Source organism: Pipistrellus kuhlii, unplaced genomic scaffold (assembly GCF_014108245.1).
Source record: "Pipistrellus kuhlii isolate mPipKuh1 unplaced genomic scaffold, mPipKuh1.p scaffold_m20_p_2, whole genome shotgun sequence".
In the NCBI taxonomy this organism is placed as follows: Eukaryota; Metazoa; Chordata; class Mammalia; order Chiroptera; family Vespertilionidae; genus Pipistrellus; species Pipistrellus kuhlii.
In genome coordinates this window covers 97,990,649-98,016,705 of record NW_023425515.1, presented here as the reverse complement: position 1 = coordinate 98,016,705, position 26,057 = coordinate 97,990,649, and the positions used below count along the sequence as shown (strand labels likewise).

Sequence of the window (26,057 nt, the reverse complement as noted above, 5' to 3'; positions counted from 1 at the left end):
AGTAAAGTCAAATCCTATGGATTTTGTCTCTCACATCTATCATTTTCCTTTATCCCATCAACAGAAATAAGTTAATCCTTCTTTGAAATTACTTGCAATTACTCTACTGCAATTATACCTCTCTTCAATCCATTTCTCAGTCACCAGGATTTATCTTTCTAAAATTTGGATTTATAACTATTTTACTTATAGCTATTTTAAATGTAATGAGTTAACTAAACCATTTTCAATGTCTTCTCAATGTCTATTAGACGTTGCAGTCCTTAAAAGTCCTTTAGTATAAGCCCAATCTATCTCATAATCATTTACTAACAATCCCACTACCACCCCCATCCCCATGTCCAGACATCATATACTGCCTTATCTTCCCTATACCATTACATAATTATCAGATCTTAAAAAAATCAATAAGTCATTAATTATCAATAGCCAGTCAATGTTGAAATTTCTATGAATGCCTGTACATGTCTTTTTATACTGGTTTGTTCAATGCAGTATAGTCTACAAGCTGCATTAAGTTGATGTCTTTAAAGACTCTCTCATTTTATTATCTTTTTTATTTTCCTGACATTTATTTGTTGAAGGAAATGGATCCTTTTGCTGTATATTCTCTCATATTTTATTTTTTTCTGAGTACATCCCCAAATAAACATTTAAGATAGTATTCATTTAGATGTTCCAAACCTTGCTTGCAGATTGAAATCACCTGGAAGTGATGTAAACATCTTGAAGGCTTGGTCCCATTTCCAGAGATTTTGATTGACTATTTGGGTGCAGTCTTGATACAGGCAGTTTAAAAAGCTACCTAGGTGTTTCTACTGTGTAGCTAAGATTGAGAACTGTTGTTCTCTCCCAGGTCTCCTTGATTTTGGTTGCATATTGAATCACTTGGAGAGCTAAACAACAAACTTTTGATTGTGAGCTTCTGATTTAATTGAATGGGGGTATGATTTGGTATTTGGGGTTTTTGAAATCTCCCTAAATGACTTAATGGAAGACAAGTGTAGAATCACTGCTCTATTCTGTGTGTGTCTACTGGCAGTTCCATCTGGTGGCTGGATTGGATGCACTTTTATTGCAGTTCACACTCAAGTAGTAGAACATTTAATTTAATAATGAATCAGGACAAAATCTCCCCATTTCACTGGGTTCTACTCCACCTTAGTCCATATCTGAGTGCACCTATTTTGATGTTTAAATAGAAGCCCCAAAGACCTCTATAAGACACAGTCTTTCTTATTGCCATGTGAAACTAGAATTTCCTGAGAAATTAGTCACCTGTGAATTCAGACCATCAGAAGAAAATGGCATTTCAGAGCTAGGATTAAATGGCACCCCCTTTGAATAAAATCTATAAATTTAAGGAAGTTATTTAAAAAGGTACACTTTACTAAATTGTTCAGAATGATATTAAAGAAATACCCAAGATTAGCAAGAATATGCTTACAATGAGGAAACATGCACCAAGCATCACAGCTTTCATTTTCACATCAAGGTCTAAAGGGAACTGGATCCCAAAGTTATCAGCATCTGTAAATGCCTCTCTCACAAAACCAGTCCATTGCTTGGAAATCTTGCCAATCACATTTTCTTCATCAAGAGATTTAATCTAAAAAAAAAATAAAAAATAAAAATAAAAAATGATGGTCTTAAAGAACTCTAGAAAACTAATAATAAAACAACTTTCAAATCTGTAATAAAATGAAACAAATGTGTTATTATATTAAGCTTACATGCAATACATAACTATGAACAGTATATTGGTAATTGGATACATATAAATTCCTGTATTTACAGATACATGAAAAAATTGTTTCTTTGCTACAGAAAACTTATATCAAAGTAGTTTTACTGCCTGGCCAGCTTGCCTCAGTGCTGAGCATTAACCTATGAACCTGGAGGTCACGGTTCGATTCCTGGTCAGGGCACATGCCAGTTGCAGTAGGGGGTGTGCAGAAGGCAGTCGATCAATGATTCTCTCTCATCATTGATGTTTCAATCCCCCTCTCTAAAGTCAATAAAAATATTTTTAAAAAGAAAGTAGTTTTACTGAAATATTTAACATTTTATTATTGTATATTAAGACACAGTACTAAATTATTTGAAGTGATTTAAAACAAAATTTAAGAAGAAAAAGATGCAAACATTAAATATTTATTTGATGAAATTTCTGGAAGCCATCCAGAAGGTAGCAAACTAAACCACATGTGACATCTGCTTTAAGACAAGCACAGGGTTGACATAGGCTGAGTGATTACATGTGATGGGGGTGACATTACCACTCACTGTCAGTAGACAAACAGGAAGTGCTAAAGGCTTGGGAAAGAGGACTAGCAGTTTTGAGTGAAGGAAAGTATCTAATAAGTAACTTAAAGAGATGCTATAGGTCCAGGGTTGGATAAAACTGGACAACAGAGAGTGAGGGAACAACAAAATAGGAAAGGTGTATGAAAAAAAAGCTCTGAAGTAAATTTTTAAAATTCTGCCTGAGGAAACTCCAGGACCACTATAAAGAGTTGGACAGTTGCACCTCACCAACTGGGCATATGGCAGCTGATGGTAGCCACACTCACCATGGTGTGCACACGTAGGGTTGTGTCAACCCAGGAAGAGATATGTTCTTTTTAAATGTACACAAGGTAGCACATGTGCCAGCAACATCCTTTGAAGCCACAGCTCAAGTTGGAGCTGCTAAATAAATGTGGGAAAACTAAAAACAGTTGACTCATTTTATTCTGGTGTAGGTGCTTAAGTTCTTAACAAACCTGAAATATGCTTTTAACATGAAAACTGTGATAGGATGGGTTGCTGTTCATCAATATTTATCCACCTCTCCCACTGTAGGCCCAAGTATTCTTCTCTGAACTTAGGCTTGGCTATGTGACTTGTTTGACCAATGGAATTTAGTATATATGACAGCGAGCAGAGACCTTAAACATTGCTAAGCGGTTTGGCCTGGCTTTTGCTCTCCAGTGATCAGCCACCAGAAAATCATGTAGTTCTTGCTAAGGCTCTAGAATGAGCATACTTGGAACAGGCCCAAGGCCAACTTCAAGCCTAAGTCAGTGCTGTCCAGCTGAGCCTATATGTATCCACTGAGACACAACTGACCTGCAGATGCATAAGCATGAGAGCAAATGCCTGTTGTTTTAAGCCACTGATCTTTAGGGGTTTTATGTTATACAACGCAGTACTGGGAAAACAGACTAAATAAATCTTATGCACCCTTTAGTGTTTTATCTGCTAATAGCTATAATCTAAGTATTTGTAGCTTATAAATCTTATTTTTTTAAAAATTTATTTTTAATGTTGAAAATGAACAATACAGAGGATAACTTATGAATCACAATAATGCTGCACTAGATTTAACAGATATTAATATATTTTTATTCCTATAGTTCAGAAAGTAAAAAAATGATCTACAGCTGAAAAGTCAATAGGACTAAGTAATTTTTAGCTAAATTCTAGATACTTAAAAAACAGAAAAATTATATAATGAAATTATTTTAACTTCTAAAAAAATAAACTGATATTACTATTAAATTTAAATGTTAATTATTAAAGAATCTAGAGGCCTGGTGCACAAAATGTTAATTACTACAGAAACTAGAGGCTTGGTGCATGAAATTCATGCATGGGTAAGTGTGTGTGTGTGGGGGGTCCCCTCAGCCCAGCCTGCACCCTTTCCAATCAGAAATATCCAACTGCCAGTTTAGGCTTGATCCCTGGGATCAGACATCTCTCTCACAATCCTGGACTACTGGCTCCTAATCGCTCACCTGGCTGCCTGCCTCGTCATCCCTAACTGCCCCCCTTGCCAGCCTGACTGCCTCTCACTGCCTCTGTGTGCCAGCCTGATTGCCCCTATCTGCCCTCCCTGCTGGCTTGGTCACCCCTAACTGCCCCCTGCTTCTGGCCATGTTGTCCCCAACTGCCCCCTTCCTGCCAGCCTGGTCACCTCACACAGCCTGCTTGTTCAGTCATTTGGTCATCTCTCACTAACCCCTCTGCCAGCCTGGCCATAGGCAGCCATCTTGTGAGGGAGTGTCAGACAATTTGCATATTACCTCTTTATTATCCTGTATAATAAAAGTATAATATGCTAAGGGTCTGGTCATCTGGCCATTCAACCAATCAAAGTATAATATGTTGATGATATTCTAAGGCCATTCAACCAGTCACTATGACATGCACTGACCACCAGAGGGAAGATGCTCTAACTAGTAGGCCAGCTTGCTACTGGGGTCTGGCCAGTCAGGACTGAGTAAGATGGGCCAGACATGCCCTGGAGCCCTCCCATGTCTCTCCCCGGCCCTGATCATGCACCAATGGGGTCTCTCACAATTGGGGACCTCTCAGAAGATGTTGGAGAGCAGGTTTCAGCTTGATCCCACCATCCAGACCAAGGGACCCCACTGGTGTATGAATTCATGCACTGGGCCTTTAGTATAAGATAATAGATAAAGGTATTCTAAAGATTCTTAGCCATTTATCTATTTTAATATTACCTCAGCACATTCTCTGTCAGCTTTCTGTACTCTTCTTTAGCATGTATGCAAGAGTAGTTTATTCTAGCTTTCCATCCCTTCAAATATTTTTATCCCTTTAAATTTAAATGTTCCTCTTTTATTTTCCTAACGTAGATTTTCATTTCAGTAATTTTATCTTCATCTGTATCTAAGTCCTTTCCAATGAGGTTTTATCAATGGTTCTTCTTCATTCTACTATCTGTCTTGCTTTCAGATCTTCCTGTCCTTTAATATTAGTTTCATTCTTCTCCTTATACTTCTTGTTTTGTCTAATGTTTATTTAAATACTTCTCATATGATTGATTACAGATTTCTCCATTATATAAAGTTTGTTCTTGGTGGGTTATTTCTTAGAGCATTATCCTCTCATGGCTTCAATCATCTGTGTGTTGAAAACCTCTCAACTTTTCCCTCTACATACATAAAATACAATATAACTCAAATACAAATGATTAGCTTTTCATAAATCAACTAGTTCTCCTCCAAGATTCTTAATGTGGCCAATGGCATTATTATTCATTCAGCTTCTTATCTTTAGACATCAGAATAATCTCCCAATTTTCTTTCATCTTCAACTTAAATCAAATCTATGAATCAGTTTCACTTAGTACATTTATTAAATGTCTCTTGATTTCTTCCTATGGAATAACTTCTGCTCTTGCTATTTTTTACATATACCAAGTTGCCATGCCAATTCACATCCAAATGGAATTCATATTCCATAATGGTTCCTCATATTGATAATTACTGCATTCAAACTTACCATCAGCTAGCTTTCAGGCATGTTTCAAGGTGCTATTTTCTCAATTCACTAGAAGATGTTACTTAATAGCACCATTCTAGATGCACAGGAGCAGAGTTAATTTATTACCTATAATAGATGCTCTAAAGCATCCGTTGAGAAGAATTGCTAATTACTTAGCATTAATATCAGAGTTTTACAATCAAGTCTGACTTGCTTCACTAGTATTTTCACTTATTTTTAAACAAAATATATGTTAGCAAAACTTCTGTTAATATTCCCTGAAAGAACAATTACCTTTTTACTCCTCTGGATCTTTCATAGGAATGATAACTTCTACTTAAAAAACTATCATTATACATAAATCTTAAAGTCTTTACACATACATAGCCTAAATTCCACCCAACAATCTATATCCCTGTTAGGATTCATCTTTATATAACTAGGTTCTAACACAGGAATTCAATATCATATAACCAGGCAGATAATATAACAGAAAGAAGCTGGCTAGTGGAAAACCTAAGAAAGTCATGGGAGAATGGCAGAGTTCCCATATATTAGTCACAACGGGCAGCACCACTTAGGTTCAGTCTGTTTTTTCCCCCCTTTTATGGAAATGTGGGCCCAATTTGCCACATTTTATTTTTTTCAAATAGAACAAGAAAATCAAGATTAAGTTATAAAACCTCCTGATTTTTAATATTTGCAACTAAATAACATGAATTATTAAGGCTAGGCTATATGTTGGAAAACAGCTGTGATGAAATTGCTCCATGTAGTAAGTACAAAGATATATTGTGGTTTCTAAAAATCATTTTTCCCCCCAAAATACATTTTTAATGATTTCATAGAGGAAGGGAGAGGGAGGAGAGAAAGATAGAAACATCAATGCTGAGAGAGAATCATTGATCGGCTGCCTCTTGCATACCCCAACCCGCAACCTGCACATGTGCCCTAACTGGAAATCAACCACTGAGCCATGCCAACTGCACTCTCAAACAATCAAATTTAATACAAAGGTAAAGGAGAGACCACAGAGATGTACAATTGGGTAGCTCATCTTATACTCTCTTTCTGAAAGCTCTCTTTGCATAATTGGAATTTTGGTAGGAACTCAACATGTCAGATCTTCTGAAGAGGACCAAGTGCATTGGCAGCCTGTGTTTCAAACTAACGAAGTATCAGAGGCTTTGGCAGTCAGATGTAGATGAAAAGGTTAACTTTATAGGACCTTCATACAAAACCACGTTTAAATATTAGTTGTTTTGCTTATATTTATTTGAGTGTAAGGCTCTGCTTTTTTTTTTTTCCATTTAGTATAATCAATACTGAAGCTCAAGGAGATTAATAACTTCCTTTCTGACCAAAGTTAAATATATGAGCAGTGTCTCCCTCTTGAGATATTAGGATACACATATTTATTTAATATATTTGTAACATCCTCACAACTTATATTATTATTATATTAGGAAAGAAATACCTATAAACATGATTACAACCCTTACCTCAAAATCAACATCTGCACAACAGCCACACACAAGACATGGACCAATAATTTTGAGTACATCCTCTCTCTTCTCATTTTGAATGGTTAACTTTGGCAGGCATGGATGCCAATTCTGAGTAACATAACCCACTGGTACACCAGGAGGAGCATAAATTTCTATCTACAAAAGCAAAAGAACATGTAAATTGTAATAATAATAATGTCTAATAATGACTCTTATTTACTGAATACATTCTAAGTGTCAGACACTGTTCTAAGTATCACTTGATTTACAACAAGTTGGTACTATTATCCCTATTTATGGAGGAAGTAACTAAAGAACAGAGAGTTAACTAACTTCATCAGATTCCCTAGCTGCAAAATAGACGAGATGAGTCACACACTCAGACAGGCTGCATGCATAGACTCCATAGACTCCACTATTAAGCACGGCTCTCTAGACCTATATATTTAAAAATTTCCATACTTATGAAATTCATGCATTGGGGAGAAGAGGGGCGGGACAACCTTCAGCCCAGCTTGCCTTCTTGCAATCCAGGACCTTTCAGGGGCTGTCTGACCTCATGATTTGGGCCTAAACCATCAGTCAGACATCCCTCTCACAATCTGGGACTGCTGGTTCCTAACTGCTAACCTGCCTGCCTGATTGTCTCTAACCACTTACCTGCCTGCCTGATCGCCCTGGTCTCTGGTCATTCTGGTTGTTGGGCTTTTATTATATATAATATTGAAATTATTAAGGAACTCTTTTCTCAAACTCCTATAAAAAACAGTGGTTTAGATATATGAATAGCATCTTGATTGCTGGTGCAATTTTCAAATCTGAGTGGCAACGGCTCTATAATGGAAAGGAACTGGGGCCTGGAATCTTGGCTCTGCTATTAGTGGGGTGACCTAGGGTGAGCATGTCAAACTTGGAGCCGTGGGCTACATGTGGTCCACGATGAATATTTTTGCAGCCCATATAACAGTAAGAAAAGTTTTAATAAAAATTTCATAACTTTTTACAATATCCAGTTATACATAATTATTAATAATGAACTACAACATTCGCTAATGACTGATTACTATAATCATGTTGCATTCATTTCCCTTATGCATCTTATGCACAGGTACACACACGATTTCTCTCCACTGATACTAGCAGCGAATATTTTAGCAGCTGATTGCCATGTGATTAATCTTGTACTGACTTTCTGGGTGTGCAATGGGAAATATTTTGCTTTTGGAGAACAAGAAAAATAGATTTATTTGTGTTACACGTATTAATTTGTGCAGCTATTCAGTGTCTGGTAAATTAACGCTCAAGAAAAAATCAGCATGCTCATGTGTAAGTGACATCATCCTAAACTATTTTCCAAGATCAATAGTATAATGTCTGTCAATGTGCTCTTTACATTAAGAGCATATTCCACCAAACTCTCAGTTTTTTCTCAGATATTCCTATGGATACTGTTATACCTAACCTAAATGACAAAACACAACATAATTCAGTAGGGATAACTTTAGTTACCTTTTGAAAATAAATGCAGTCTTGGACTTCAAATATCTATGTGCCTGTGCCTTGGTCTGTGACCTGGTCTCACAGCTACTTGTCTGGAATTACTGACCAGGCAGGGCTAGTCTCAAGCCAGTGGGATACAGACAAAGGCCAACTTTCCTGTATGCTCTCTGTTCTCTGGTGCCTGCCCTGAGATCCATGTTCTGTGCCAGTGAACTGACAAGTAATATGAAATAGACACCTGGGAACTGAAGATACCCAACACCTAGCATATACCTACTACAGATGCTCAAATGTAGCAATTTTTTTAAATGGGAAACTTAAGAACATAGGAGTTGAGATTTCTCAAAGGTAGTATCTCCTAGGTTTCTTCCATAATAGGTTCGGCCACATATCTGCTCTTTTCCTCATTCTTCTGTACACTTGCTCTTGGAATTGTATTCTAGGATAGTCTCTGTGTGCCCTCCTATAGCTTTCACCAGACCTCTCACGATCATTTATCTTTTCAACTCTCCCCAAAGTCTGACTCTGAGCAGAGGCTCATTCCCATGAGATTAACTTCTCAGAGCCAGGGGGTTAACTGTTCACTATTTTTCACCTGCCATCCTTCCTCTCCCAATTACTCTCAAATAGTTCATAGACCAATTTTTAGAAAATCTCATTTGATTATACAGGTTCAATGAAAGGGTGATAATTCTTGTTGAACTACTTTACATATTAGCTGGGTAAATGCTCACTGACCTCCTGAAGGCAGCAGGGGCAACAACAGCTGGTACATCTTAGTGGTCGCTGCAGAGTTATGACCTCTCGACCCATAAGATCAAGAATCCTCATGGTAAAAGGTCTGTTAGCCCCACAGCAATTTCGGGTACAGCAATCAGTATCTTCCACGGCAAAGTAAATCCTCTGTCCAAGGATGTTCTTAATTTCGTATTTGTTATTTGTTTCAAAACCTATTAAGACTAAAAACATAAAAGGGAGTAATTATGACCATTATAATAAAAGAATGTTGAACCTATCCTAAGATACTATAATATCTAGTTATACAATTTTTAAATGATAATTCATGTCACATTGGGAGAAAGCAAAGGAAAGGTGTTTGGAGATGATTCCAACAAAGGAAAAACAACAAAGGAAGAGAACTAGGAGAGGGTATGAAAGTATATAAAATTAAGAGTCCTGTGTGAGACATGGAAAAGAAAGCCCATATTCTCCTAATTCCATGAAATTGTGTCATAAAGGGAGACTTAAGAGCTCATACTATTTGCTCACCTTAGAAAGTCTTTCCAGCTCCTGAGCAACCAAATTCTAGCTAACCTTTAAGGGCCATCTCTGGTCCAACTTTCTCTGTGAAGTCTTCCCTTATCACCCCGGAAACGTAAGGTCTGTTTCTATATTTCCTTAAGACTATAAGCCCTCACTATTTCCTCTTAGTGCTTACTACTTTCTGCATTGTATTATTATAGTTTGTTAAAATACTGTGCCCACATTTCTTTCAGTGAAAAAAGACAACTCTTTTTCCTCATTCCTCTATATAGAAAGAGAAGTTACTGATGTGCTTCATCAGCATTCATGAACTTAAGTATAGCAAATTCACTGTTATGTAGGCCACTGTGTATTGGAGCATCATATGTGTAACTCCACTCTTTCCTTAAGTCCTAAGCTCTTGAAAATGTGACAATTTGGACTGGCCTCAGCAGTCTCTGCTTTTTCCCTGCCCAGCTCTCTATTCTCCTTCACATGTTAGAATTGATTAGTAGAATGATTTTCTACTTAGAAGAGTACTGGGTAGATCTGTTTGGGTACTCTGCCTTTTTATATTCACTCCCTCTTTGCTCACATACCCTAGAGGGCTGATTATTGTCTCAGATGGCGTCTAGCCACAGCTCTGCATCATCCCAACTTGCAGATTCTGTCCACTTTCTGGTGTTTTTGTACATAGCTCTGTGAAGAAGTTTTATTTGGAGAAAGTGATTCACAAAGCAAGACTCAAGTTTACATGAACCTTCTTGCAGAATAATATAAATTGTTATCAAAATTTACAGAAGCTAAAAAATATTAGGTTTATCTTTGCCAAATTGACTTGGCAATTCTTAGACACAAGGAAGGTTTTATAAACTACTAGAGGCCTGGTGCATGAAATTCATACATGGGATGTGTGTGTGTGTGTGTGTGTGTGTGTGTCGGGGGGTGGTGGATGGGTCCCCCTCAACCCAGCCTGCACCATCTCCAATCTGAGACCCCTCTCACAATCCAGGACTGCTGGCTCCCAACCGCTCACCTGCTTGCCTGCCTGTCTGATTGCCCCTAACTGCTTCTGCCTGTCAGGCTGATCACACCCCAACCACTCCCCTGCCAGCCTGATCAACACCTAACTACTCCCATGCTGGCTTGATTGCCCCTAACTTCCCTCACCTGCAGCCTGGTCACCACTAACTGCTCTCCCCTGCTGGCCTGGTCACCCCTAACTGCCCTCCCTTGCCAGCTTGGTCACCCTTAACTGCCCTCCTCTGCAGGCCTGGGTTTCCCCCCAACTGCCCTCCCCTGCTGGCCTGATTGCCCACACATGCCCTCCCCTGCTGGCCATCTTATGGTGGCCATCTTGTGTGTTGGAGTGATGGTCAATTTGCATATTGCCCCTTTACTATTTAAGATTTTTATTCTTTTAAATTATTTAATAATTTCTAGAATTATTTTTAGTAGCATTGTAAAATGCACTTAGAACTTATACTACCAAGTGTCACCAGTTTTAATAAATCAAACTTTTTTTCAGACACAGAGATCTTATTGTTACAATAGGCAGTTAGCTCTTAATGAAAAGAAAAGGGAGCCAGACATAGTTACGCCTGATTGAGTGGGGAAACAGCAGTTTCACAGTCAGCCTTGGAGGTAACCAGCATAATTTTATAGCCACACTGAGGAGCGGGGGCAGGTAACTGGCACCATTCTGCTGGATTAACCAAAGGAAGGAGAAAACTGGACGGGGAAATTCTTTTCATTGAGTGCATGTGCAGTAGAAGCCAAGATGGCACATAAAAGTGGGGGTTAGGGGTGACTAGCCCTGAGAAATCTGGGAAAAAGGTCTGGGAGGATAAGGGCACAAAACTCGGTGAGGGGAGAAATAGGGATGGACAGTGCTTCAGATGGTCACAATCATGCTAGGATATGCAGAATATGTCCACTTGCTTGGTACAGTTTTCAGATATTCAATTAGGGAGGGAATAAAGGATCATTACTATGTCTATGCTCTGTGAACTAGGATATAAAATAATCTGGATTATGGTTTTGCTTTATACTATGTCGCAGTATGTTAATAAATTTTAACAATACAAGGCAGGAAGTAGCTTACTTTGCACTGTGTGAGGAAAGATAATGAAGGAGTTTACTCTGAATGCCTATGTGAAAGAAGAAGGTAGATCAGAACATCACACTGGACTCAGGCACCTTTGTTGAATGCAAGAGTTATTCAGAGGTGGGAGGTGGTATTAGACAAGGAAAAATGTTCTTGGCAACCAGGCTGCAACTCACAGGATATCTAGACTACTGGCATCCTAAGGTGAACTCTGTGGCTTACAGGGGCTAATCTTTTCACAGGAGAAAAATAGATATGCTAAATACTGACACCTGCCTGCTCAGCTGAACCACACACTTGAAACCTCTCCTTGCTTATAGCCTGGAAGGAGCAATTCTTGGTCCCAATTGTTCAGAGCCCTCATTAACTTGGGTCATAGGATGCTGCAAGCCATCCAAATAACAAGTGATTAAAATAAATATATAGAGACAAAATTACTCTCTAATATGTGTGTAGATGGACTTTCATTCAGATAGAGACATTCTGTGCTAAATCTAGTCCCATGACCTCCCTCAAGTGTTTTTCCTCTGACTCATGCAGGCCCTATCTTCTAAGTGTTTCATTAGATAGCTTAATCTCAAAATCTTTAGTCTGCTTATCTATAAAATGAAATCAATGGGCTTACACAATCTATAAATTTCCTTCTATTTACTTAGAAAATGAAAAAAAAATCTATGGCTATGCCTTTATTGTTGATTAAGTTTTGAATTGGGAAATGTGGCTGCCATAGTCTCAGATACTAAAAATAAACAGTAATATTCATCTATACTATTCATAGTTAAAATACAGGCTTTCAATTTGAAATAAAAAACAAAATTAATGTCATCCCTTTTAAAAACTGAAGAGTTAATAATTAGTAAATTTGGAACTTTATATTTTATTAGAGGCCTGGTCCCCTCAGCCCAGCCTAAACCCTCTCCAATCCGGGACCCTTTGGGGGATGTCCAACTGCCGGACATCCCTCTCACAATCCTAGTCCACTTGCTCCTATTCGTTCACCTGCCTGCCTGGCCTGGTTGCCTCCAACTACCCACCTCTGTAGGCCTGGTCAGCTCCAACTGCCCATCCCTACCAGCCTGGTCACCCCACGCAGCCTGCTGTTCAGTTGTTTGGTAATCCCTTACTAGCCCTCCTGCTGGCCTGGTTGCCCCATGCAGCCTGCTTGCTCAGTCATTTGGTTGTTCCTCACTAACTCTCCTGCTGACCTGGTCATAGGCAGCCATCTTGTGAGGGTGTGAGGACCAATTTGCATAATACCTCTTTATTATATAGGATAATATATACTAGTATACACTTAAATATACATATATATATATATATATTGTGTATACATACATATATATATATATATATATATATATATATATATATATATATAATATATGTGTGTGTGTGTGTGTGTGTGTGTGTGTTATAGCTAAAAACTATGAATGGAGTACTATACTATATAGGGCCTTTTTGGGGCATCTATAATCTCAAAAATAAATTCCCTAGAACATATCATGAAAAAAAATTCAGAATACAAATTATCCACCAACAAAGAGCTTTTTTCCAGGAGTTTAAACAAACTAACAACAATGAGAACACTATAAATACCTTAACAATGTACATTGTATATAATCTGAATACAATAGATAATAATTTTATATTCTAATTGAATCTATTACCAACTAGTGAAATTATATAACTAGAGGCCTGGTGCATGAAGTTCATGCATGGTGTGTGTGTGTGTGTGTGTGTGTGTGTGTGTGTCCCTCAGCCCAGCTTGCACCCTCTCCAATCTGGGACCCCTTGAGGGATGTCCAACTGCCCATTTAGGCCTGATCCCTCTCACAATCCAGAACTACTGGCTCCCAACCACTCGCCTGCCTGCCTGCCTGATTGCCCCTAACCACTTCTACCTGCTAGTCTGATTGATGCCTAACTGCTCCTTTCCTGGCCCGATTGCCCCTAACTGCCCTCCCCTGCAGGCCTGGTCACCCCTAATTGTCCTCCCTTGCAAGCCTGACCCCCAAACTGCCCTCCCTGGAGGCATGCTCCTCCCAACTGCCTTCCCCTGCAGGCTTGGTCCTTTCCAACTTCCATCCCCGGCTGGCCTGATCGCCCATAACTGCCCTCCTCTGCCAGCCATCTTTTGTCCACCTAGGGAAAGCCATCTTATGTGTTGGCATGATGGTCAATTTACATATTACTCTTTTATTAGATAGGATTTCTACTAGTGGTAAGAAACTCTGCAGAGAGTGAAGAGTTTTCATTAAAATCTATATCTAGAAAAAAGACAGTATGGTTCATGAATCTTCCTGGCAGGAGTTTTGAAACATCTGGTGACTTCCTATGTTCATATTATATGTAAGGAGCACTGAACCCAGAGAGATATCTGTTGGAGTCAGACCCATTCACATGAGCAGGAATGCTGTTTTAGAAAGTCAGATCTCTGGGCCTGCTGATCAGCATCCTTCAACATTCTAAGTGATAATCCTCAGCCCATGGCAAAAAAATGTTTTACAGGGTTTATATGAACTTCCAAGAGAAACTGTTGGTAAGATTTTAATTGTCTACAACATACCCATCTAGATTCAAAACATGTACTCACTTTGGAAATGAACTAAGGATAAATGCATTACTGCTGTGTGCCAATCTCAAGGTTATCACATATTAGAGGAGAAAAAGCCAGCGTGAGAGAGACCAGGTAAAGTGATAAATCACTGAAGTGCTTTCTAGAGAGAAGAAGGAGCAAAAGTAAATTTTGGTTGGTTTCCTTCTAAATTAGGGTCTATATAATGAGGACAGATGCTCAGAGTAATAGTATTTTACCACTTGATTCCTAAATTCAAGAAACAAATTATCAGGATGAGAGACATTTGTAAATAACCAATTTTAATCATTCCAGACTTGTGAAAGTGTTATATTTGTGCTGTTGATATGCCTTTATTTGCACAAATGTCTTCTCTTTCTAGAAATATAATCAACACAATCAATACCTACCTTCTAGAAGCTCAACTTGCTGATGAATCAGTATTTGATCTATCTATTATAATAAAAACAGAAAGTTAAACTGTAGATTATATTAGCACATTTTTAAGCCAACCAAATTAACATCACTGTTTTTATATTTTAAAGCCCATGTGTCAAACACAAGGCCCACGGGCCAAATCCGTCCCGCCAGGCCTTGCAATGTGGCCCGCACCACGCTGTCATCACTGCACTCCGCTGCGTTTCCATCACAATGACAGTTTATGACTGTTCAGTAAACCATTCGGCCCGCGATTTAAGCTGGAATTTAGATTTTGGCCCCTTCTCTGATTGAGTTCGACACCCCTATTTTAAAGGATACATATAATCAATTAACAATACTTACTAATATTATCAATATTTAGTAACTTATATTACTTCTAGATATACCAGAAATTAATTTATATTTTATGGTTTTTTTTTAAAGAATAGTTTATGGATTTTGAGAGAGAGGAAGGGAGAGAAAAAAGAAACATCAATTAGCCCTAACCAGTTTGGCTCAGTGAATAGAGCGTCAGCTTGCAGACTCAAAGGTTTGATTTTGGTCAAGGGCATGTACTTTGGTTGCAGGCACACCCCCAATAGGAGGTGTGAAAGAGGCAGTTGATCAATGTTTCTCTCTCATTGATGTTTCTAAATCTCTATCCCTCTCCTTTCCTCAATGAAAAAATCAATAAAATATGTTTTTAAAAAAAGAAACAAACAAACAAACAACAATTAGCTGTATCCTGTACTCCACCCTGGGAATTGTGACCACAACCCAGGCATGTGCCCTGACTAGGAATTGAACCAGCAATCTCTCCATGCATGGGACAATGCCCAACCAACTAAGTCACACTGGCCAGAGCTAAAGTTAATATATTTTTAATTAAAAATATCTATTGAATGGCCTGGCCAGTGTGGCTCAGTGGTTGAGCGATAAATAATGATAATTATAACACCTAAATATCATAGAGCTTTTAAAAGGATCAAATGAGTTAATGCTTATACTCAGGAACAAATCCTAGAAAATGGCGCTTAATAAATGTTTGCTGTTGGCTAGTATCACAGATTATATTCAAGATTATAGAAAATACAACTTCCTAAATTATATATAGTTTGCTTTAAAAGTAAGTCTAATCTGCCTGTAGCTCAGTGGTTGAGTATTGACCAATGAACCAGGAGGTCACTGTTCAATTCTTGGTCAGGGCACATGCTCGGGTTGGGGGCTCCATCCCCAGTGTTGGTCATGCAGGAGGCAGCTGATCAATGAATCTATCTCATCAATGATGTTTCTATCTCTCTCTCTCTTTCTCTTTCTTTCTCTCTCTCTCTCTCTCTCTCTCTCTCTCTCTCTCTCTCTCTCTCTCTCTCTCTCTCTCCCTTCCTCTCTGAAATCAATGAAAATATATTTTAAAAAATAAAAATAAAAGTAAACCTGACCTAGAAGAATTAGAATAATTTGTTAGTAAAAAATGTTGTTTTACCATTTCAGACATTTGCTAATTAGCCATTTGTTTTTTTGTGGTTTTTTTGTTTGTTTGTTTGTTTGTTTTTAATATATTTTATTGATTTTGTACAGAGAGGAAGGGAGAGAAATAGCTAGAAACATCGATGAGAGAGAGTCATCGATCAGCTGCCTCTTGCACACCCCCTACCAGGAATATGCCTGCAACCAAGGTACATGCCCTTGACTGGAATCGAACCCGGGACACTTCAGTCCCCAAGCCAATGCTCTATATGCTCTATCCATTGAGCCAATCCGGTTTCGGCTAATTAGCCATTTGTTAATAAGTAAACTGGAAGCACAGTTTTATTTGAATAACTGTTTTAGGTACTTGAAATTACCTGACTTAAATATTCCAACCCTGGTGGACAGTGTGATGGAGGTGGTGGTGCTGGCATCCATGGTACTCCTGCTTGTCCACCTGGCTGATTATAAACTGGCTGGTGTTGGACAGGAGAGCCCACTGGACCAGCACCTGAATAGCTAGGTGGTGGGACTGAATTGTCAGCCTGAGGTACAGGATAGCTTGTCAGCATCCCAGGATAGGCAGCTTGCAAATCCGGGTAGCCAGTATGTCCTGGAGGTCCTGCAATATGAACAAGTGAAATAATTTGTAATTGTACCAAAAAATGGAAACATCAAGCTTTTGAGTTTATCCCATATCTACAAACAAATTTCAGCTTAGAAATCCTCTTTATATGAAGCTTCAAGTTCATGTTTTTATCTTTCATCAAATTTTTAATGAAATATCTGTGTTTTCATATACATTTATATTTTGAGAATTTTGGGCAGAATAGAGTTGGCTCAGGCCTTACTTTTACCATTCAACACTCAGATGAAATATGCTTAATATCTAAGAAAGCAAAAGAAAATTAGCAATGATCTAGAGTCATTTGCACAAATATTCTGGAATGCCTTCATGGAAAAGAGAGAGAACATTGAATAGAAGGTTCAATATAAAGGCTTTAGGAGCCAGGTTTCTAGGATCAAAGCACTCTGTAAAACTGGGACTTTAGAATTCTAAAAAATCATGTCATACACACACACACAAACACACACACACACACACACACTAGAGGCCCAATGCACAAAATTTGTGCATGTGGGAGAGAGGTCCCCCAGCCCAGCCTGCACCCTCTCAAATCTGGGATCCCTCTCACAATCCAGGACTGCTGGCTCTTAACTGTTCACCTGCCTGCCTGCCTGCCTGCCTGCCTGATCACCCCTAATCCCCCCCCCCCCCCCCCCCCCCCCCCCCCCCCCCCCCCGCCAGCCTGATCACCCTTAGCTGCCTCTGCCTGTGGGCCTGGTCACCCCCAACAGCCCCTCACTGGCATGGTCACCCCCAGTTGCTGCTGCCCTCTGGTGGCTTGGTCATCCCTAACTGCCACCATGCTGGCCTGTTCTCCCCCAACTGCTCCTCCACCAGCCTAGTTGCCTCCAACTGTACACCCTGCCAACCTGGTTGCCCTCAAATACCTTCCTGCTAGCCTGGTCGCCCCTCACTTCCCCCTCCGCTGAAATGGTTGCCCCCAACTGCTCCCCCTGCCTGTCTAGTTGCCCCACATACCCTGCTGTTCAGTCCTTTGGTTGTCCCTCACTAACCCCCCTGCCAGCCTGGTCACCCCATGCAGCCTGCTGTTTGGTCGTCCATCTTGTTACTTGGGTCATGACAGCCCTTGGCTTTTTATATGTTAAGATAGAGTGAACTGGGGACAGTTTTGTCTCTTCAAGTTATATTGGACAAGAACTGAGGATGTTTTTGGCTGTGACAGCTAGAAGGGAGGGTGGCACTGACATCTGGTGGACAGAGTCCAGAAATGCTGCTAAATATCCTAAAATGCCAGAAATGGCATGCTGATGAAAAAAAAAAATTTTATCCATCCCAAAATATTACAGTGCCGCTTTTGAGAAACCTGGTAGAGAGATATAGGCATATCATTCCTTCCAGTACTGGCCATGTCATTTTCTGGTTTAACAATTTCCCTGGAGTTTAATCCATTGTATAGTCCATCCTTAAGACCCTCTACATCCTTAAGGCTTGATCCAGCATGTATATAAAAGGAAAGCTTTTACTTGTTATCAAATGAAGATGATAATATGTTCAAGTAACTGCATTTTTATTGCTTGCACTTCCTTTTAAGCAGTAGTGTCTTTTCTGTGACTCTCTCTGAACACAATTAACCTCAGCTCCACATGACTCAAAAACACTCAGGATCAAATCTTCTAACTGATTGATTTCATGATCATAATTTTCTGAAGAGATGGATAATCAATATAATCAATAAAAATTTGCTTTAATGCTACTGATAACATATAGTCAACCAAAACAAATCAAGAACTACTCTGCCAATTTCATTACTGCACCTTCAATAAAGTACAATATTATAATAAATACACAGACAGATGGACAGACACACACATACCCTTTGGGGAATATCAATGATGGCTTTATTTTCATTTTATTCTTTCCAGTATTTCCCCAAGGGTGGTATGCGTACCCCCAGGGGTACGGGAAGAGTTTGGTGGGGGCATGCACTGCACCGTGCTTAGCTGCGCCTAATTCTACATTCTCATGAGTACAAGGGTACTCAGCATTATGAAAATTATAGAAGGGGTACACATATGTCAAAAGTTTGGGAAACATTGCAAACAAATGCTTTACCTTGGAATGCTGCTGGAGGATATTGAGGATGATACCCAGCTGGGAAATTTGTTCCTGGGTGAGGAGTATTCATTTGTGAATCTGTAATTCAAAGAGAATTAAGCTTTAACAAAATACACATTAAAAAAATATATAATGTCTGTGATAGATAACTTCATTTTCATGATCTTGTGCTATCTTGAAATAGAGTGAATTCTTCACTTAACATAATTGTGCCTGTTATCAGAATTATTTTGCCTCAGAATCCTGTGTCAAACAAATTTCCTTTAAAAAATTTTTAACTGATTTTTAGAGAGAAGGAATGGGAGAAAGAGAGCAACATCAATTTGAGAGTGAAACATCCTGCATGCATTTCTCTCCCTCTTCCCAACCAGGATTAAACCTGCAACCCAGGCATGTGTCACAACCAAAAATCAAACTGGCAACGTTTTTGGTGCATAGGACGATGCCCAACCAACTGAGACACACCAGCCATGGTAAACATATTCCCTTTTGGATAAAATGAAACAGCTAAATTCACAGGGGTTGAATTTCTAGTTTTCAATGCTGGATGAGTGTTCACTTCCATAGTTTGATTTTACTGGTATTAGAAAAGAGATGGTTTTAAAACCACATATAGAGTGTGAAGAGATAAATAAAACTAGGGGGATATGACAATGGTAATGGAAGAATTATAGATTATTTTAAAGGTATCTACAATCATGGAATTTCTTCATAATTAAAATAATGCATATATATTTATTTAAATACTAGTGTTTTGGTGCATGAAATTTGTGCATGGGGGGAGGGGGAGAAGAAGAGAGGGGAAGGAAGGAGTCTCTCAGCCTGGCCTGCATCCTCTCCAATCTGAATCTGAGACCCCTGTAGGATCAGGCCTAGGACAACCCCCTCGCAATATGGGACTGATCGCTCCTAACTGCTCACCTGCCTGCCTGATGGATCACCCCTAACCACTGTGCCTGCTGGCCTGATTGCTCCCAACTACACCCTCCTGCCGGCCTGCTCACCCCCAACTGGTCCCCTCTGCTGGCCTGCTCATCCCCAACTGCTCTCCCCTCCACCTCCCAGCCAAAATGATCACCCCCAACTGAACTCTCTTCCTGGCCTGATCACCCCCAACTGCATTCCCCTCCTGGCCTGATCAACCCTAACCACCTCTGCCTCGGCCCCGCCACCATGGCTTTGTCTGGAAGGATTTCTGGAAGGTCTCAAGGTATAATTAGCATATTACCCTTTTATTAATATAGATAGGATATGACATACTGCTGTAACTAAAACCAGTATTAGTCTATGAGAATACATACTTCATGCGATAGGAAGGCATTTAATAGATTACATTGTATACGTTGTAAGTAGTAGGAAATAAGAATAAAGATGCCAGCAGTTCAAACAAAGCATAGCATCCAAAGATCATCCCGATAACTATATTGCTGGCTCCTTTCTTTTTAGCCTCCTTAGGAAAAAAGGGTCCAAGGATGGAATAGGACATCATACAGCCCAAGTTCATGGAAGCAGCCGATATCAGGACAAAAAGCTGCTCTCTGGAAAGCCGGCTGGGTGTCCCTCTGACACTCGCATCCTTAGCAATAATATACACCCTGTGACTTTCCTTTCTGATTTGGGAATGGTTCCCCAGGTCTTTGAACATTTCCTAGCCCCTAATGGTTTTTTGTTTGTTTGTTTGTTTTTTGTTTTGTTTTTTTGTCATTCAGTGTAACTTCATTTACTGTTTATTGCACATGATTTGAAGTCTTTAATTTCTAACCACCAAAGACTCAAAGGACTATTTTTTCCATGAAGTTTAACATTAACATCAGTGAATTCATACATTCATGTGTTTTTATTGTAAATGAATTATTTACATTGTCATAGATGCTGAACTCATAAGCGTGGACCATGCACAGGCTGGCAGTAAGCCAGGAAGCCACTCTGCAAGCAAACAGATACTCTGCATAAGGAGAAAATTCATAGCATAACATTTAATGTCCAACCTGAGTCACCTCATATATTGACTTCTTAATTCATATAGTATCAGGCACTCAACTGCGTGATTGGTGACAAGGTTGTCCTGGTTTTGGAAGGATTATTCCTGAAATAATTAAGGAAAAGGGGCTCAATCTTTTTTCTTGGTTGCTTGCTCCTCTTCAGGACTTTCATCTTTCTTCTCATCCTCAGCTTCTTGGGCATCTTCTCCTTCACCTTCACCTCCTTTGTGTCCTCAAATTCTTCCTTGGTACCTTCTTCCTCTTCCTCTCCTTCCTTTTCATCAGCCACTTCCTTCTCCTTCTCCTCCTCTTCAGCTTCTCCTTCAGAGGGGTGTTCATCCTTAACTTCCTCTGTTTTTGCAGCCTCAGTGGTCTCCTCCACTTCAATCTGCTCCTCCTAGATGTTGCTGGTGTATGAAGAAGGGAAGGAGCAAACAGACATCAAGTAGGAGCTAGTTTGTAAACCACTGTAGGCAGATGGACCAAAGATCTGGGAACTCTGGGAGTAGGCACTGGCTATGCTTCCCACGCTGGTGAAACTGAGATGGGTCTCCTCACCTTCTAAGAATTTCCTGTAAGCTATAATGTCAATGTCTAAAACTATCTTCACATTGAAGAGATCCTGATATTCTTTTAAATATTATGACATTTCACTCTTTGTGGTTCTCAACTCATTTTCTAATTTGTTGATTGTGTCCTGCATAGCACTAACATCAGCATTCTGCTTATCCTCCAGCTCTCACAGCTGCTTTTCTAGAGCTTAGTTCATGCCCTGGCATTCTTTGATGTCCAGGGTCTTGGCCTTGAGCAGGTGGCGGCTTTCAGACACCTCCTCCTTGGTGGTGTGCATGCCATAGGTGTTCTTGGCAGTGCTCTCGGTCAGCATGATGAAGCAGATTTTGTACCATTCTTCTGCATTCTGCATATTCTTGGCAGCCAGCTTCTTCTACTGGGCACAGATGTCCTTGAACATGGCAGAGAGGTCGGACTTGGAGAACATGTCTATCTTCACAGAGATCTGAGAATACTGGATCTGTGCCTGCAATTCAGTGATCTACTCTTCATGCACCTTCTTCAGAAAGGCGATTTAGTTAATCAGGCTGTTGGTGTGCTTTTCAATGGTAATAAACTACCTAACCCTACAACTCAAAGAGTTAGAAAGAGAGCATCAAGAAAAGCCCAGTGTAAGCAAAAGAAAGGGAATAATAAAGATCAGAGTGGGGATAAATGACACAGAGACCAAAGGAAAAATACAAAAGATCAACAAAACCAAGAGCTGGTTCTTTGAAAGAATAAACAAGACTGATGAACCTCTAGCCGGGCTCACCAAGAAGCAAAGAGACAGGACCCAAATAAACAAAATCAGAAATGAAAGAGGTGAAATAACATCAGACCCCACTGAAATTCAAAGGATTATTAAAAAATACTATGAATAACTCTATTCCAACAAAAAGGACAACCTGGAGGAAATGGACATATTCCTAAAAAAATATAACCTTCCAAAACTCAATCAGGAAGAATCTAAACAGCTCAATACGTCAGTCAGTAACTATGGAAGAAATTGAAGCAGTAATCATAAAGCTTCTAGCAGACAAAAGCCCATGGCCAGATGGCTTCAGGGAAGTTTTCCAAACATTCAAGTAAGAACTAAAATTTATCTTCCTCAGACTATTCCAAAAAAATTCAAGAGGAAAGAACACTTCCAAACTCTTTCTATGAAGCTACCATCACCCTAATACCAAAACTGGATAAAGACAAAACAATGAAAGAGAATTACAGGCCAATATCCCTCAGGAACATAGATGCCAAAATACTCAACAAAATTCTAGCAAATCGGATCCAGCAGTACATCAGAAAGATCATCCACCATGACCAAGTAGGATTTATCCCAGGAATGTAAGGATGGTATAATATCTGCAAATCAGTAAACGCGATATATTACATAAACAAATTGAGAGATAAAAATCACATAGTCATATCAATTGATGCAGAAAAAGCATTTCACAAAATCCAACACCCTTTCTTGATAAAAACTCTCAAGAAGGTGGGAATAGAAGGATCATACCTCAACATAATAAAAGCTATCTATACTAATAAAAGAGAAAGATGCTAATTGACCATACCTTTGCTACACCCACAATCAGGAGTGATATGAAAATGAATCCAACTAAGATGGTAGGTAAATTTACATATGCAGGTGGGGCAGGCAGTGCATGACTTAGCCCACAGGGTCCAGGCTGCCATGGATCACGCAGGCCTAGTGGGCAGTCTGATGTCGACCGCAAAGTCTAGGTAGCACTGTCCATGGGGTTCAGGCCATAATCGGGACTGGGCAGGTGGCATGAATATTGCCTGTCACCTGCAGGGTCCAGGTGGTGATTGGGACTGGGATGGCCCAGCAGATAGCGCCTGATGTTGCCTGCATCCAGACTTTGATCTGGACCTGGCAATTCAGGCAGGCAGCACCTGACACTGCTCTTGGGGTCCAGGGAATGATCGGGACTTGGCAAGTGGCATGGAGAGCGCCTGACACTACCCTCGGGGTCCAGGGGTGATCAGGACTGGGCAGGTGGCATGGACAGTGCCTGATGTTACCTGCAGGTCCAGAGACAGGAGTGGCTAGGGTCTCAGGGATCACTGTCTGACTCTAGGCCACCTGAGGGCAGTGGTGGAACAGGCCCTGGATGAACATTTTAATGAAAATGCAATGCCTGTGCCCCGCCAGATCACACCCTGTCCCTGGAGAAGAGAGGAAAGTAAGCAGTTAGGAGGCACCAGGGCTGTGAAGTGGCTGGGAAGGAGCTACCAGGTGAGAGGGCAGGGCAGGGCAGGGCAGGGCTAATTCCTGACTCCATTTTGTACAGTGGGGCAGGGCGGAGCTATTCTCCATTTTGTGTAACTGGAACTTAGCCCTCACCCAACCATTCAGGGTCAGCCAAAGCAGTGACATCACCACCCCTATAAAACCCCTTGACCTGTTGAAGCCCATGTTCTTTAGCCATGCCAATGTGTGAGTGGGACAGAACCCATACTAGCATGGAATTCAGTTGAGATCTACAAGATGCCCAAGAAGCTGAGGATGAGAAGAAAGATGAAGATGCTGGGGAGGAGCAAGCAGCCAAGAAGAAAGATTGAGCCCCCCTTTCCTTAATTATTTCAGGAATAATCCTCCTGAAACCAGGTCAACCCCATCACCAACCAAGCAGTTGAGTTCCTGATACCATATGAATTAAGAAGTCAATATATATAACATTCTGCTGAAACCGGTTTGGCTCAGTGGATGGAGCATCAGTCTGCAGACTGAAAGGTCCCAGGTTCGATTCTGGTCCAGGGCATGTACCTTGGTTGCGGGCACATCCCCAGTAGGAGGTGTGCAGGAGGCAGCTGATGGATGTTTCTCTCTCATCAATGTTTTTAACTTTCTATCCCTCTCCCTTCCTCTCTGTAAAAAATCAATATAATATAATATAATATAATATAATATAATATAATATAATATAATATATATATCATTCCCTCCCTGTACAGAAAGCTAAGGAAGAGAAACTAAATGGACTCCAAAATAGAACACACTTGTTCTTATTTGATTTTTTCCTTCCTATTTGATTACATTATTTTGAGTCTTAAACTACAAGTTTGTAAGGATGAGTATCTGTTGGAAAAAATACTGTGTAATACAATCCGGGCCCTCATTTTCCCATAGTGTTTAAAATTTTCACTATTATGTAATACCTCAAGTATAAAAATGGTATGTTATAAGCTGTGGTGGAAAATGTTAAGTGACAATTGTACCTGTGTATATGCCAGGTGGAATAAAGCACTTGTGGATTAAAGATATCCACCATGTTCATCCTTGTTCACTATTTGCTGTTTTAAGAATCTTTTGATTTTCTCAAACTCAATGGGTCTACCATAAGACATAACATCACTCAGCTTTGGAAATGACAGAACTGAGTCTTGGGTGAATTACAATAGTTCCTTAATTAACATGATACCTTTAATTAAATAATGCCTCCCACTACTCTATAAGAAACAAATTCAAAAAAAAAAATCTACCAAGACAGAGAAAGTCATATTTATCCTATACAGCAGTGGTTCTCAACCTTTCTAATGCCGCGACCCTTTAATACAGTTCCTCATGTTGTGGTGACCCCCAACCATAAAATTATTTTCGTTGCTACTTCATAACTGTAATTTTGCTACTGTTATGAATCATAATTTAAACATCTGTGTTTTCCGATGGTCTTAGGCTCTACAGCAGCGGTTCTCAAGCGACCCACAGGTTGAGAACTGCTAGCAGGGTCGCCTAAAACCATCGGAAAACACAGATATTTAAATTACAATTCATTAACAGTGCATTTAACAAGCTTTAGTTAACACTGAGGACAAAAATATTTTATCTGTTTTGGTAAAAGATAAGTAGACTAAACCAAATGAATTTACACAGATGTTGAGTCCACCAGACCACCACGTACATGTACAAGGTATGGGATGGAAGTGAGATGGCTAAGGCTGCTTTATAAAAGCAAAGTATTTGGTAATGGGGAGTCTTCCTATAAAAGTCTGCTCCTGCATTTTATGTTCAAGGAAATAAAACAAACATGCTCAGAACCACTTTGGGATAGCATTTTATAGTAAATTTTGAAGATAAAAGTAGATACTGCATCATCTGGGACCAACTGAGAAAGTGGTAGTCAAATGTTTTACAAAACTAACAAGTAAACCAAAAAGACAAAAGGAACAAAAACAATTTTGTGTCAGTTATCCTGGCATGGGTGCTTTATTCCTCCTGCAGAGCCTTTGCTGACAATTCCCAGAGTTCCCTCACAAATTTATTCTCTTTCCTTTTTATAAATGAGGAAACTACACCCAAAGAGTGAATGGTTACTTAATGCTCACTCACTAGTTGAATTAAAATGATTTATGGTTCATGTGCTTTACATTCATGTGCTTGATTCATTAAAAAAATTTTCCCAACTTGTCCAGTTTCAGTAAAACTTGTTAAAAAACTATCTTTATGGTACCTCTCTTAATAATTTCAAATTTACTCATGGCCATTTTGTTTTTAATAGGCCAGGCTAGAAATTTTGTAAGCACTTACTGCATTCAAAAGTTTAAAACTGAAAAGCACAGTAGTTAGTACTAATTAACAGCTGTGCTTTGATTTTTTCAATTTAGCACTATTTAAGAAAGTGTTATACAGTGTGTGTATAAACGCATATATAATGAACATATACATTTACAAATATTGTGTAAATATTAACTTAATATAAAATTT

At 39.5% G+C, this 26,057-nt stretch overlaps 1 protein-coding gene and 1 pseudogene across 2 annotated transcripts in view; both read right to left on the bottom strand.

The window, feature by feature from the left end:
- The window catches only part of PLSCR1 (phospholipid scramblase 1), a 35,677-nt gene that overhangs the window by 686 nt on the left and 8,934 nt on the right, over nt 1–26,057 (bottom strand). For both annotated transcript variants that reach the window (XM_036443751.2, XM_036443752.2), the window contains exons 2-7: nt 18,795–18,875; nt 16,471–16,715; nt 14,617–14,659; nt 9,021–9,241; nt 6,777–6,938; nt 1,448–1,609 (exon numbers count right to left, since the gene is read on the bottom strand). In XM_036443751.2, the coding sequence (XP_036299644.1) occupies nt 1,448–1,609; nt 6,777–6,938; nt 9,021–9,241; nt 14,617–14,659; nt 16,471–16,715; nt 18,795–18,867 (906 nt within the window). In that variant the 5' untranslated portion in view covers nt 18,868–18,875. The remainder of the gene's footprint in view (nt 1–1,447; nt 1,610–6,776; nt 6,939–9,020; nt 9,242–14,616; nt 14,660–16,470; nt 16,716–18,794; nt 18,876–26,057) is intronic.
- LOC118723013 lies at nt 20,553–24,472 on the bottom strand (annotated as a pseudogene).